The following is a 13,648-nucleotide window of genomic DNA, read 5'->3' as shown; positions in this document are numbered from 1 at the left end:
CCCTGGGGAGTTCTAGAGCCCTCCTGTGCTCAATCACTGGCTGGCAGCAGCCTGTGGGAAGACAGACCTGGCACCAACACAGGAGACAGAAGTCAGTTGCAGGTGGGTGTCAGTTTCAAAGAGTTGAGTGCTGGGGCATTCGGTCGATTGTGTTCCTGCAGCTCCGTGTCAGTGAGGCTGGAGGTATGGGAGACACATTTTCAAGGATGCCCTATCCTATTGATAAAGTAAGCATGGTCTTCAGGAACATGGGGAAAAGCTTTGTAATACAATGTGCTTGTCGTAGACTTTATCCCTGGTCTCAGAAACTGAGCCTCCTATACCAGCAGTAAGGAACTGCCCAGGGGAGCTTCTGCAATGTAGGAAAAATAACTCCAGAGCCCCAGAGAGTTCCCTGGTAAAGCTGGGCTTTGCTGTCAACCCCATCCCCACCCCCAGCCAAAAGTCGTCCTTCACACACCCCGTTCTGTTTTTCTGGGGCTGTCACTTAACTGTCTCAGACATGACCCCAACATGAGGATGCATCTCCAGCCTCAACAGCCAAATCATCACAGGTCTGCATTCTATGCCTGCTACTGCCTGCCATGACCTCTCCCAGTGGTCACCAGCCCTCCCACAGTGCATCTCTCTTCACCTTCAGGGGAGTATGACAGCCAGGAGCATGGACTTTGGGGACAGACTGCCCAGAGCAGGGGGTGGCAGACTGTTTCTGTAAAAGGCCAGATAGTAAATATTTCAGTCCCGCGATCCATTTGGTCTCTGTTGCAACTATTCAGCTGGACCTTTGTAGCACAAACTTTATCTATGGACACGGAAATTTGTATTTCATATTCTATTCTTGTGAAATAAAGTATTATTCTTCATTTGATTTTTTTCCCCAACCATTTAAAAAAGTAAAAATGATTCTTACTTCATGGGCCATGCCAAACAGGCAGTGGGATAGAATTGACTTGCAGGCTGAAGTTTGCCACTCCCTGTCTTAGATTCAAAACCCAGCATCGATGCGTTCTGCTTTGTAGCCGCATACTTACTGGACGTCTTTGAAGGTAACAGTCACGCAGTAGTTGTTCTGGACTTCAATGTCCCACACGCATCTGGCGTTGTTCGGATAGTTCCCAGGGTAGAATGGACTGGAGGGGAAAAAAAAACAAAAAACCAGCATTGCCACTTAGTAGCCATAGGACGTTTACGTCCCTCCAAAAAGGGGATGTCAATAATCCCTATTTTATAAAGTTCTTAAGAGAATTAAAACCCAGCACAGAATAATTACTTTTAAGGGTTAACTTTTTTTTCTTTTTTTTTTTTTTTTTTTTTTTGCCTTCTTCCCTGGACCTCCTCAGGTCCTCACTGGAAATATGTAAAAGCTGGGTTCAAGCTTGTCTCTATCCCTGTCATTGGCACAGGGTTTGCAGGAGTATGAGGAATGGAAGTGGGGCAAGAACCCCACCATCGTGGAGGTGCTGGAGGAGTTCCCGTCCATCCAGATGCCGGCCACCCTGCTCCTGACCCAGCTGTCCCTGCTGCAACCTCGCTACTATTCCATCAGCTCGTCCCCAGACATGTACCCCGACGAGGTGCACCTCACCGTAGCCGTTGTCTCCTACCGCACCCGAGGTGGGCAGAGGCCTGGGAGAGTCTCCTGCTCTGCATTTACCCCAAAGGGCTCTGGAGGTCTCCCTAAACTACTGCCCAGAGGTCAAATCCCAAATCCCTGGGAGGAGACTCATGCCCAAGACCAGGACATTGAGGGAAGAAGCAGCAGGAAAGTGTCCCCTGAGACAAAGCCAATTCTGAGCAGAATTAGGAAAGAGGCAAGGTGTGCATTTGGTAGCCTCAGCTAGTCCCAATCTTGAGATCTGCTTTAACCCTCCCATCCCCTCCTATCTGTGAGGCAGCAGCTGGAACAGCCACCACTACCCATTCCTGGGGGAGCTCCCTGCCGCATCATGCCCTGCTGCTTGCAGGTCAGAATACCCAAGCTCTGCTCCCGAACTTGCCCTCCTTGATAAAACAATTAAAATGCACAGTGCCCAAGGGAACTTGGAAATGGGGATCTCGGCACGCCACCAAGAGTACCTTGACTGAGGCCCTTTCAGTGTGCAGGATTTGAATCCACCCCACCTTGACCTGATGGAACTCTGGGCAGTTGCACAGCGACAGCCCACCCCAGCTGTATTGTTTCCCCTGCCCCTTCAGAGGAGGGATCCAGACAAGGAATTCCAAGGCAGAAACTTGGCATGAGGCCTGTGAGCATAATGCATTAGAGGGAGGGGGAGGCCGTGACAGGGAGGCTTGTGGGCAGTGGGCGACCCAGACCACCTTGGTTATTCCGACAGATGGAGAAGGACCAATTCATCACGGCGTGTGCTCCTCCTGGCTCAACCGGATACCGGCTGATGACGTGGTCCCCTGTTTCGTGAGAGGGTGAGTAGCAAACGAAGAGATGAGCAGCCGTCCCAACTCTGCATGTGGATGCCACGAGGTGGGGTGGGTGGACCAGCCCCGCGGTGGTTGCGTCAGGTGGGATTAAGAGCAACATCCCGCATCACTCCAAGTTGTTAAGGAAACAGGATCATGGGACAACAACATAGCAAGCTAAGCACATCCTCTAGTCAGTCAAGTCAATGCAATAAATATTCACCAAGTGCGTGTCCTGTGCTGGATGCTGGGGCTACAGTGGGGAACTAGGAAAATATATGGAATTTACAGACTAGCAGAAACTCTATCCACATTCTGTTGGTCACCCCCAGTCTGTGCCCCGTTTCTTAGAGATGGGGAAGATCCAACCATCCCAAACTCTGTTTTAAAGGATATGACTGAGTTTAGACACATTGGGAGCCCCTGCTATATGTCAACCAATAACTTCTCTACCTGAACAGTGGCCTTGGCCAACCATTTTTCTCAACTGTCGAGGTTGAAATGGCCACAGTATGGTCCACATACCACTGACGTCAGAATCCCTGGGGGTGCTTCAAAAATACAGAGTCCTGAGTCCAGACTTACTGCACAGCCCAGGAATCTGCACTTTTAACATCCCCAGGTGATTCGTTTATGCCCTGAAGTCTGTGACTCCCTGATTTAAGATCCCATAGATAGTGGTTCTCAACCCAGGATGATTTTTTGTCCCCACCCCAGAGACATTTGAAAACTCAGGGGTGCTCCTGGTATCTAATGGGTAGAAGCCAGGGATACTGTTTAACATCCTACAGTGAGCAGGACAGCCCCACAACAAAGGGGCATCCAGCCCCGAGTGTCAGTAGTGCCAATGTAAAGAAACTCTGAGTTAGGTCAATCCCACTGCCTTTTGTGGCTTAGCTCGGGAAAGAGGAGAACTGGGGAATGGAGCAATAGCTGGGGGACCTCCTATGTTTGGAATTCCCCTAATTTGCAGGACTCCCACCCTGAAAAGAGGCCCCAGCTAAAGAGCTGTTAAGTCCCACTGTATGTCTACCCAAGACGACTGCCTGGTCTACCTAAGACTCAGCTGTTCTAGATCAGATTTGTGCTCTGTAAGCCATCTGATCCACCCTTCCTTGTTCAGTGCGCCCAGCTTCCACCTGCCCCGAAATCCCCAAGTCCCCTGCATCCTGATTGGCCCAGGCACTGGCATCGCTCCTTTCCGAAGCTTCTGGCAGCAGCGGCAATTCGACATCCAACATAAAGGTGGGTTGCAGTCCAGCAGCCCCTTGGTTTCTACCCCATGGACCCGGGGAGGCCCAGCTGCATCTCAGCAGCCCCAGAGAGTGATGGAGTCACCTCTGCACTGAATCACTGCCTGGGAGGGGTGGGAGGTGGTACCAACCTGACCATGGGTGAGGTTCATGGTGTAATTCAAATGGCCTGTCCAGGGCTGGCCCAGTGGCTCACTCGGGAGAGTGCAGCGCTGGTAGAGCCGAGGCCGCGGGTTCGGATCCTATATAGGGATTGCCGGTGCGCTCACTGGCTGAGCATAGTGCTGACAACACCAAACAAATCTGTACAGATGTCCTAGGGGCCTGAAATTCCATCCCAAATTCCAAAGGACATTTCTTTGCTGTTAAGATGCTCCCCCTCCTAAAAATCCAATAGCCCTAGTAGGAGCAGGCACTAGTCTATTAAAGGGATGTGTTTATATGATTGTCCCAAAGACGGTATTCAAGAGCAGGACTTGCTAGTTGAGAGACACGACAGATCAGCTTTGGGTGAAACAGAGAAAAAGAAACTGGCATGCATTAAGCAAAGATTTGTCGAGCACCTAATAAATGCCAAGCGCCATTGTAAGCCCTGGGGACACAGCAATGAACAAGGCAGAAAAACAACTAAAATAAAAATAAAAACCTGCCCCCTGGAACTGTCATTCTAGCAGAACAGCTAACACTTATAAAGTGCTCCCTAGACACCAGGCCCAGTTTTAATGTTTTACATATATTTCTCACAATAAGCCTATGAGGTAGATGCTGCTATTATTTCCATGTAGCACATGGGGAAACTGAGGCATGGAAAGTTAAGTTGTTCGTCACAAAGAGATGGGATTTGAATCCAGGCAGTCTAGCTCCAGAGTCTGGGCTCTTAGCATTACCGATGGTGAGGGCTGCTAAAGAGTTGGGGGGCAGAAGAAGGAAGACGCAGGGAGGGGAGGTCCGCTAAAGTCTGAACACACTTGACATACCTCCCTCAGTGTGTGCGTTTGTGTGCATGTGTGTGTGTGCATGCGCACATCCACCTGCCTGCCCCAGTGTTCATGAGCCTCTATCAGCATGGCACACACTAAAGTCCCAACCCCCCACCTCTGGTACCTCAAACCCCCCAGATGGGGCATCAAAGCCGTTGGTGACATGAGATCTTCCTGATCCCCAGGAATGAGTCCTTGCCCCATGGTCCTGGTCTTTGGGTGCCGGCAATCCAAGATAGATCACATCTACAGGGAGGAAACCCTACAGGCCAAGAACAAGGGGGTCTTCAGAGAACTGTACACAGCCTACTCCCGGGAGCCAGACAAACCAAAGGTAAGCCCCAGCCCAGCACACACGCACATGCGTACACACACTCGTGTGTACACACTTGCACATCCCACTCTTAGAAACCCCTTACCCTTCCCCTTTCTGGATTTCCTCTCTGAAGTTGCTCTATACTTTAGCAATCAAGGAGAGGGAAAATATCTATTTAAAATATTTAACAGCGCATATTATATGATTCCACTTATATGAAATGTCCAGAGCAGGTAAATCTGTAGAGACAGAAAGCAGAGTTGTGGTTGCCAGGGACTGGGGAGTGGGGGGTGGGGAGTGACCGCTAATGGGAATGGGGTTTCCATTTGGGGTGATGAAAAAGTTTGGAAACCAGAAAGTGGTGATGGTTGCACAGCATTATGAATGTACTTAATGCCATGGAATTGTGCACTTTAAAATGGCTAAAATGGTAAATCTTATGTGTATTTTACCACAATAAAAAATGCTTAAAAATAGGAATTAAAAAATATATAATTAACAGCCCATAAGAGGCAGTACCATTCAGAATGGACACGGGCTGCAGGACTGGAGCACACTCCTGTTGGATCTTGGGGAGGTCTTGGGGGTCCCAGGGAAGGGGTCAGAACAGCTGGGGGTGGGCAGAGGGCACTCAGAGAGTCTGGGCAGTGTCTGATTGACAACTGGTATAGGGGTATGTCATTAGTAATAGCCAGCACAGCCATACCAAGACACACAGCTGAATGTCAGCTTCACTGGGTGGAGATTCCTGGACAAGTTAAAGCCATCCTGAACCAACAGGACAAATTCCCTGGAGGCTGGAAAAGACACCTCTGTGCCCACCTCATATCCTCTTACCCACCTTTTACACCAGCGATTGCTGCAGCAGCTGGCTTGACAGAGGTCACCTTGCCCCCACCTCTTGCCATCTGTCCTGAGGCTTCCCTGGCACCGTGACACAGGCTGCCTGCAGCAACCAGCCCCGTACCTAGAGGTGTACAGATGTTAACACCCCATGCATAACCATTGGCCACTGGGAGAGAGGAGCAGGTAGATAAGGCCCTCTCTTACACCCCTCCAGGGCATGATTCTGGAGAATCATCTACTGGCTCCCTAAAGAGTCCTCCACAGAGTTGAGCTCCAGTTTCCCAAAGTGGAGAACAGCTCTTTCACACACCCTCAGATTGGCTGTCCCGCTTCCCTGTTTCACTCTTCCTAGTCCTTCACTCTTGTTCCCTGGGATGATTTCACAGAACAGTCTACCTGCCTGCAAGCCCCTGAGTCAGGCTCTGCCTCCCAGGGAGATGTGAGCTAGGACGGGAGTGTCCCACAGGCCGGCCCCTTCCCACTCGTCCTCCTGCTCCCTGCAGAAGTACGTGCAGGACATCCTGCAGGAGCAGCTGGCTGAGCGCGTGTACCGAGCCCTGAAGGAGCAAGGGGGCCACATTTACGTCTGTGGGGATGTCACCATGGCTGCCGATGTCCTCAAAGCCATCCAGCGCATCATGGCCCAGCAGGGGAAACTCTCAGCAGAAGATGCCGGCGTGTTCATCAGCAGGCTAAGGGTGAGCAACAGAGTGGCTTCTCAGATCCCTCTCCCAGCACCCCTTATCTTCCTAACCCCACCTGTCCTGAGGATTAGGGGAGCCATGGTGATATCCCTGCTCCCGTTTTTCCACTTATGACTGAGGGTAGAGCCCATAGGTACTCCCAAACCATGGTTGAGAGAGAAGGTGGGGTGGCTGGGCGGGCAGGTGCAGGTAGTGAGTATGGTTGTTACCAAATTGGGGACCCTTTGGCTCTCTACGCAATAGAAGTTGACAAGAGACTGAATGGGGGTTGCAGGCTAGTTTTACTAGGGCATATGCTTGAGCACAAGGGAGACAGGCAGAAGGGAGGGTCCTTTGGCTTCAAAGGGAGCCATTCAGGGTCCTTTATAGGGCAAGGGGTGCAAACCAACATCCTCATTCCCTGCCTCTAGAGGTGGTCCGTTATGTCCTTCCAGGTTGCAGCCTGGGCGCATGCTCTGTTAGGGCTTCTGTCCTTGCACCTGCTCAGTAGGTCCAAGATGGCAGAGTTGCTCACTACTGCCACCCAGGAGGGTCAGATAGTAGTCACCTTGAAGCTTTGTACATGTGAGGGAGTCGGGGCTAACTGCCTTGGGAAAGTTTGTGGTTAAAAAAGTTGCTTATCTCAGGGCCGGCCCAGTGGCGCACTGCTACAGTGCGCCACTTGGGAGCACCACGGCGCTCCCGCAGAGGGTTCGGATCCCACATACAGACCGGTTCCACTCACTGGCTGAGCGAGGGGTGGGCGCAGCACCAAGGGTTGCAATCCCGTTGCCGGTCCCGGTCCGGTATGGGCGCGACACTGAGGGTTGCGGTCCGTTGCCGGACACGAAAAAAAGACAAAAAGGAAAAAAAAAATAGTTGCTTATCTCAGTTCATGAAAATAGCTTATCTGGGTTTGCTGGATTCTTTGAAAATAGGGATGAGGGGCCAAGTTGAGGGGCTGAGTCCCGTCCCTATCCTGTCTCACTTGGGGGCTGTGGTGTATGAAAATAACAAGTGGGTAGACCTCTGGATGGCTAGATAGAAATCACCCTAACCAAACTTTTCCTGTCCCCAGAACCAAGCCACAGCCCTGCCCTGCGCAGCTGTGCAGGTTGGGCACTGCACAAAAAGGTCTGTCCAAGGCAGGCAAATGAGGTCTAAAAGCCACCCCATACTTGGCTCTCCATACCCCTTGGCGTGGAGCTGTATCACCCTGAGGGAAGGGCTTTTTCCTACCTTGCCCAAAGGCTATGTAGAGGCTAGTGGCAGCTCAGCAAGCAAAGTGGTAACTGTGTGACCAACTGCCCCAAATAGAAAAAACCAAGTCCCAGGCCTCCATAAAGCTCCATCCTTCTCCCTGCTTTCCTATATGAGCAGTTATCAAACATTTCTGTGGAAGAAGCCCTTGCTCTAAATCTGATGCTAAACCACTGCAGGTGAAAAAAGAAAAAAAAAAAAGGAACTTTCTGGTAGAAATTTCAGGGATCTGAGGAGAGCTGTGAAGACCCCCATATACTCAGTCTCTTTGGTATGACCTTTGGGAGACACTTTCATAGATTCCCCAGGACTTTGCAGAAAAGAGTTGAAAAACCACCCCAACTAAAAATGAACCCACTCTGCAAATGATGACTTTCTTTAAAACCTTCAGGACTAAGGGATGCTATGACTTAACTCCGTGCATCATTGTGCCTTGCTCACCAAATGCATGTCCCCAACCACTGCCCCCCCTCAGCACTGAGATGCATTTTCCCTTGTTTGATCCTCAAAAATGCTGCCTTTAGAAAATATTCTTGACCACCCACCTCACAGTTCTGACAAAGGAGCTCCTACAGCTTCATAAATCCTTAGATGCCACAAGTCAATTGTCACTTGTGCTGTTTCTTGGGGCCCCAGGGGAGGTTCTCCTCTTTGCTTGTTTGTTTCTGGGCAAAGTCAAGCCAAGATGCTCATCTTTAGATAAATTCAAGCGTGTCCAAGGAGTCTCCGCTTTGGGCAGCTGTGGGGATGTTAAGCATGCCCCCTTTCTACTGGTCTCTACAGACTATGACGACTATGACGTTTCACACTGAACCCAGCTTTGCCTAGAACTGAACTTGCAGGAACAGGTTGGAGGAAGGAAAGGGGAGAATGGGAAGGTTTCCATTTAATCTCATCACTTCTGACCTCAGAATCCACAAAGCAGTCTGAATGAACAGAGTCTCAGAGACCACAGCTACCACGGGGACACTAGGGACAGCCTTGTTTCTTTAGGAACCATCTTCTTTAGGTATACTCCATTCTGGGGTGTCCGCCCCTCCCCAAGCACAAGTCTGGCATTTGAGGGCTGTCTCCTGGCTGTTTCTGTCCCTAGGATGACAACCGCTACCATGAGGATATTTTCGGAGTCACCTTGCGAACATACGAAGTGACCAACCGCCTTAGATCTGAGTCTATCGCCTTCATTGAAGAGAGCAAAAAAGACACCGATGAGTAAGCTGGCTCCTCCCAATGGATAGGGATGTCTGGTTTTCCCACAGTGGGGTCCCAAGACCACCAACAGCACCACCACCACCATCTGGGGAACATGTGAGAAATGCAAATTCCCAGGCCACCCCAGACCCGCTGAATCTGAAACTCAAGAGTCAGGGTGCAGCAGATTGCATTTTAATGAGCCCTCCAGGGACTCTGGCCCTGAGTGTGGGAAGCCCTGCTTTAGATGTCGGCTTCCATCTGGGGCGCCCCCTAGTGGAATGATGGTTCCTGCCTCTGGGAGGTTGTATTTCTACCCACGGCACTTTACACCAGCTCCCACACCCCCCACATCGCCGGGGGCTTCTCATTGATGCAAATTTCAATTGATAGGATTTTGACAATTCCACCCAACCTTTAGAAATTGCTGGAAATGGATTGAGGCACCACAAAACTGGGATTGAGTCTATGTAAACCTTACCTTAACTCTGTGACACATCAACCTTGACTGTAATCTCACTGCCCGGTACCCACCCCCCCCAACCCCCATTCCCTGCCGCCGAGTGCCTGGAAACCATACCGTGTGCTTTTTAACTTTAAATTAGGTAGGAATTCAACTGTTTCTTTTTCCGTAGTATAAGGCACACACTCATTTCTCAAACTCGGCATCTTCATTCTTGTCCCCTTAAGACTACGCAGCATTCTTGAAAACATACTTTTGTGTCCAGTAGACTCGCACCATTACCTTTTAAGATCACAACTCCCTTGGCTGTCAAAAGCCCCTTGAAATGTCCCTCTTCCTGGCTGGCTGCATTGGTGAGCAAGCATGCATTCATTCATTCATTCGTCCATTCATTCATTCAAGACGAACCCCATCTATGTGCCATGTCCTGTCAAAGACAATAGGGCTACCGAAGAAATTAAAGAGGTGAAGCCCCTGAGCCCAGAGCGCAAAGGGGTTTTCTCTGGGCCTCTTGAAGCAAACAGAGCTGTCTTGCTCCTGTGGCACTGTATTAGTCCATTTCTGTTGCTTATAACAAAATACTTGAAACTGGGTGATTTGTAAAGAAAACGAAATTTATTGCTTACAGTTTCTGAGGCTGGGAAGTCCAAGTCCATTTGGTGGTGGTGTTGACAGTGACCCAGGGGTCTCACATTGCAAGATGGTGGAAGCAGAGAGCGCAAAAGATAGACTCTCTTCTCTCCTCTTTTAAAGCCCTCAGAACCACACCCCTGACCACCATTTTTAATCCATTCCCTATGGCACGGTCCCACAATCCAATCACCTCTTCAAGGCTCTACCTTTCAATTACCATAATAGGATTTTCCACCCTCTTAACAGTCACAGTGGGGACCAAGTTTCTAGTACATAAATCTTAGGGGACACAATTCAAGCTTCAGTGAGTTTGGGGAGTACATAATTCAATCCACTAACTCCCTCCTTCCCCACCTTTCTCTGACAGGGTTTTCAGCTCCTAACTGGATCCTCCTGCCCAGGTGGATGGCGGGGTGGCTGCCCCAAATGCTCCAGCGGGGGCGGCTTCAGGTTTTGTAAGCACGGACAGACACTGCTGAACCCTTCCTCCAGGACCCCACGTGGCCCCTGCTCCGCCTCTCGTCCTGTCTCTGTGTCATGGTTTTCCTCCTCTGGGTTCACACCCCTCAGTGATTTCCTTGGCCCTCCTGGGTCTTCTCCTTGAGTTTTCCTGCTGCAATGCAATGCCTTTATAACCTGCAGTGGCTCTCACAAAACTCTACCCCCCACCCCCTTGCTGACAAGGGCAAATCACGGGTGCATGAAACCACTGCAACATGCTGTCACTCCTGTTGAGGTCTGTTCTCTGGGTTCCCCGGGAAAGGTTGCAGGTGCTGGACAGAAGTTTTCTGAGCCAGTCCCTCAGCCGCTGAAGTCCCTCCCTTATCCTTTTTGAGGATGAGGTTTTGGTCGTGCGTGTGTGTGCCTGTGACAGGCCTGGGTCTCCATCTGTCCTCTTGCCTGTGCAAGTGTGTTGATCTTAGGACTGAATCCACTGCCTTCATTGAAGACCCTCAATGCCAAGAAATGTGCCCCCGGCCCGTATTAATTCCTCACGTGTCTATAATTAAGGGTCTGTGCTAGTGTCCCCGAAACACCTGAAAGCACACTCATTGTCTTGGTTATAAAGGGTCAGGGCATGGGGATGGGGGTGTGATGAGTAATGGCACGTATCTCCCAATGAAAGAGGGAATCACAGAATTAGATGCATTTAAATGCTGACACCAGTTAGGGGAGCCCTCACTGTGAAATGAGCCCATCTAATGGATTGGGCACACCCCCTCCCCGACTTCACCTACTCCATGAGGATCACCTGATATGGCACATCCACAGACCAGCCCCCACCCCCACCCCAGGCAATCCCATCCACAGGCCTGGAAGTATGTCTGAGAGAGCATGAGGGAAATAAGGATTTTCCCATGTTGCCACCAGGTGACTTTGGACAAATCATGTGTCCTCAGTTTCCCCTAGTCATGATGTTATGAACCTAAAGAGTATGAATGGATGGAACTTTAAATTTGGGAATCTTAAAACAATATCAAAGAAGAATATGCTTATTATTTTTGTATTCCCGCAAGTGGGACTTGCTGCCTCACCCCTGGGGATAAAATCACGGAAGCTGGTTAAAGCTGATTGGTGTGGAGAGGGATTCCTTGATGAGGTACCATGTGGCGTCTCCTATAGGAACCACATCTCAGGCGGGGAGGAAACTGGTCCTTGGGCTTTGGGCCTTCTAAAATTGATCTCCACATTTTTTTAACTTGTTAAAATAATTTTGACAAGTAAATTACCCTCAACTCATCAAAAAAGGGCAGTAAAGTCTTTAGTAGGAATTAGGGTCTGGCAGCTTCTCCCTGGGAGGCAGCCTCTCAGTAACTGGAGGGCAAGGGGTTCCTTTCTCCTCTTAAGTGCAAAAAATCAATGTCAGGTCGGAGAGAGGCAAGAAATTCTGGTGACCCCCAGCCTCAAGGGATCAGCCCTGGTCCCCCCAGCATGGAAACATTCAGCCAGTACTGTCCTTCTGTTTTGTTTTGTTTCACCACATAGAAAAATGGCATCTATTTTATATACTGTGCCTGGGCATTTCTTTCTTGATGCTCAGTTTGGGGGACCACCAAAGAGAAAGTACTCTGGCCCTCTTTGGAAGGGCTTTACAATGGGGCAACCCTAGAGGGCCGTGTCTCTCCTTTCTCTGTCCTCCCTGGCAGCCCCCACTGGTGTCCCATCCCTGGCACATAGAGTTTGACTTTGTGCCAGTTATAATCCCATTGTTTCCTGCTCCATCTTCCATGGACATAGAGACCAAACACTTGGCATCCCCTACCAATCCTCTATAACCTGGAAGGAAGCCAATTGTAAACCCCTTTTTTTCTGCAAACGCAATTCTGAATCCTAGTAGCTTTTTTCCCAGGGGCTTTCTTTCCAGCCCTTTGAGCCTTTGGAGACACCTAAGATGTCACTAACTCCCCAGGGACTGAACTGCTATGTGCAACCTCCATCAAAGAGGAACTGACCAGTGCTTTCCTCCCCAAGTCAACCTTTATGCGCAAATCCTTTTCCATCACTGAATAAATTCTTAGGAGTACTCACTATGTTCAAGCATCTCCTTTCTATATATCCCTGCCCTTCTAGTAGCAGGCAGACAGATGGAGTCATTGTCCCATTTTGTCAGGGAATTCAAAAAAATGATTATATAACCAAGATCCATCTTTCTTCCCAAGAAGGATTTTTTTTTTTAAGTAAACACCTTTCAACCCCAACACTAGCTGCTTTATAACTCTTAGCCAGAAAACAGGAGACAAGTCTGATGTGTTTCTCCCATTTGCCAGAATTTCTGATCCCAAAAAGCCCGGCTGCAATGAGTAGCCTATGGAGAAGCAGAGTGGAGGCGCCCTGATTTAGTCTAGCTCTGATCCAGGGTGGGTAAATACTGCCCTCTTGTGGTGGTTTTAGTTCAGGCCCCATCACCAACAGTAGGCACAAACTAAGGTTTAACAACGGGTGAGCATAAATAGTGTTGGTGGGGCATTTAGGGGTTACCCCAATTGTGGCCCATTTATTTCCCTCTCGTCCTTGAATTGGCTTGCAGTAGCTCCACCCCATTTCACGAAATCGAGTTTGGCCAGGAGAAATGAGACATCCCCAGAAACAGGAAAGCTGGGGCATCGTGCTCTCCTATCATCACTATGAACCCAATTCCTGCTCCTTGTGTCATGGAAGAGCTGAAATGGTTAAACTCCCTGGGAGAAGAGAAAGCTTCTCTTCACTTCTTTGGAGTGAGGCAGCCAGGCGTCTCTCTTTTGGGGGGAACGCTTCAGACCTACCAAAATGAAGTTTTTGAAGCAGACCTGAGTCCACGTCCTAACTCTGCTCCTATTTATGCAGATGACCGTGGGCTGGTTACTTGAGCCTTCTGAGACTACATACCCACCTGTATAACAAGGTGGGTTAAATGACACAGTGCCCATAAAGTGCCCAGTTACAGTACCTCGCCCAAAAGTTATCAAATTTTAATTTTTTGCTTAATTTATGTAATATCTTGCTTCTCCAGCATGTGGAAGGCACCGTGGAGTGTGCAGATAAGCAAAACATAGTTCCTCCTTATGAAGGGTAGAATCTGGAGGGCAGAGACACCATTCTTGGAACTGACAGATATGTCTGGGGTT

General features: G+C 49.6%; 1 protein-coding gene across 1 annotated transcript in view; it reads left to right on the top strand.

Annotated features, from left to right (window-relative positions):
* The window catches only part of NOS1 (nitric oxide synthase 1 (neuronal)), a 104,433-nt gene extending 93,952 nt beyond the window's left edge, over window positions 1-10,481 (top strand). Inside the window, exons 23-29 of the mRNA XM_008576437.1 lie at window positions 1,404-1,614; window positions 2,337-2,424; window positions 3,542-3,663; window positions 4,837-4,985; window positions 6,317-6,511; window positions 8,850-8,968; window positions 10,411-10,481. Coding sequence (XP_008574659.1) covers window positions 1,404-1,614; window positions 2,337-2,424; window positions 3,542-3,663; window positions 4,837-4,985; window positions 6,317-6,511; window positions 8,850-8,968; window positions 10,411-10,426 — 900 coding nt within the window. The 3' untranslated portion in view covers window positions 10,427-10,481. The remainder of the gene's footprint in view (window positions 1-1,403; window positions 1,615-2,336; window positions 2,425-3,541; window positions 3,664-4,836; window positions 4,986-6,316; window positions 6,512-8,849; window positions 8,969-10,410) is intronic.
* The last annotated feature ends 3,167 nt before the right edge of the window (window positions 10,482-13,648 follow it).

This window comes from Galeopterus variegatus, unplaced genomic scaffold (genome assembly GCF_000696425.1).
Source record: "Galeopterus variegatus unplaced genomic scaffold, G_variegatus-3.0.2 Scaffold1349, whole genome shotgun sequence".
In the NCBI taxonomy this organism is placed as follows: domain Eukaryota; kingdom Metazoa; phylum Chordata; class Mammalia; order Dermoptera; family Cynocephalidae; genus Galeopterus; species Galeopterus variegatus.
Note: the sequence above shows the minus strand (reverse complement) of the source record. Positions and strands in the feature narration are given on the sequence as shown.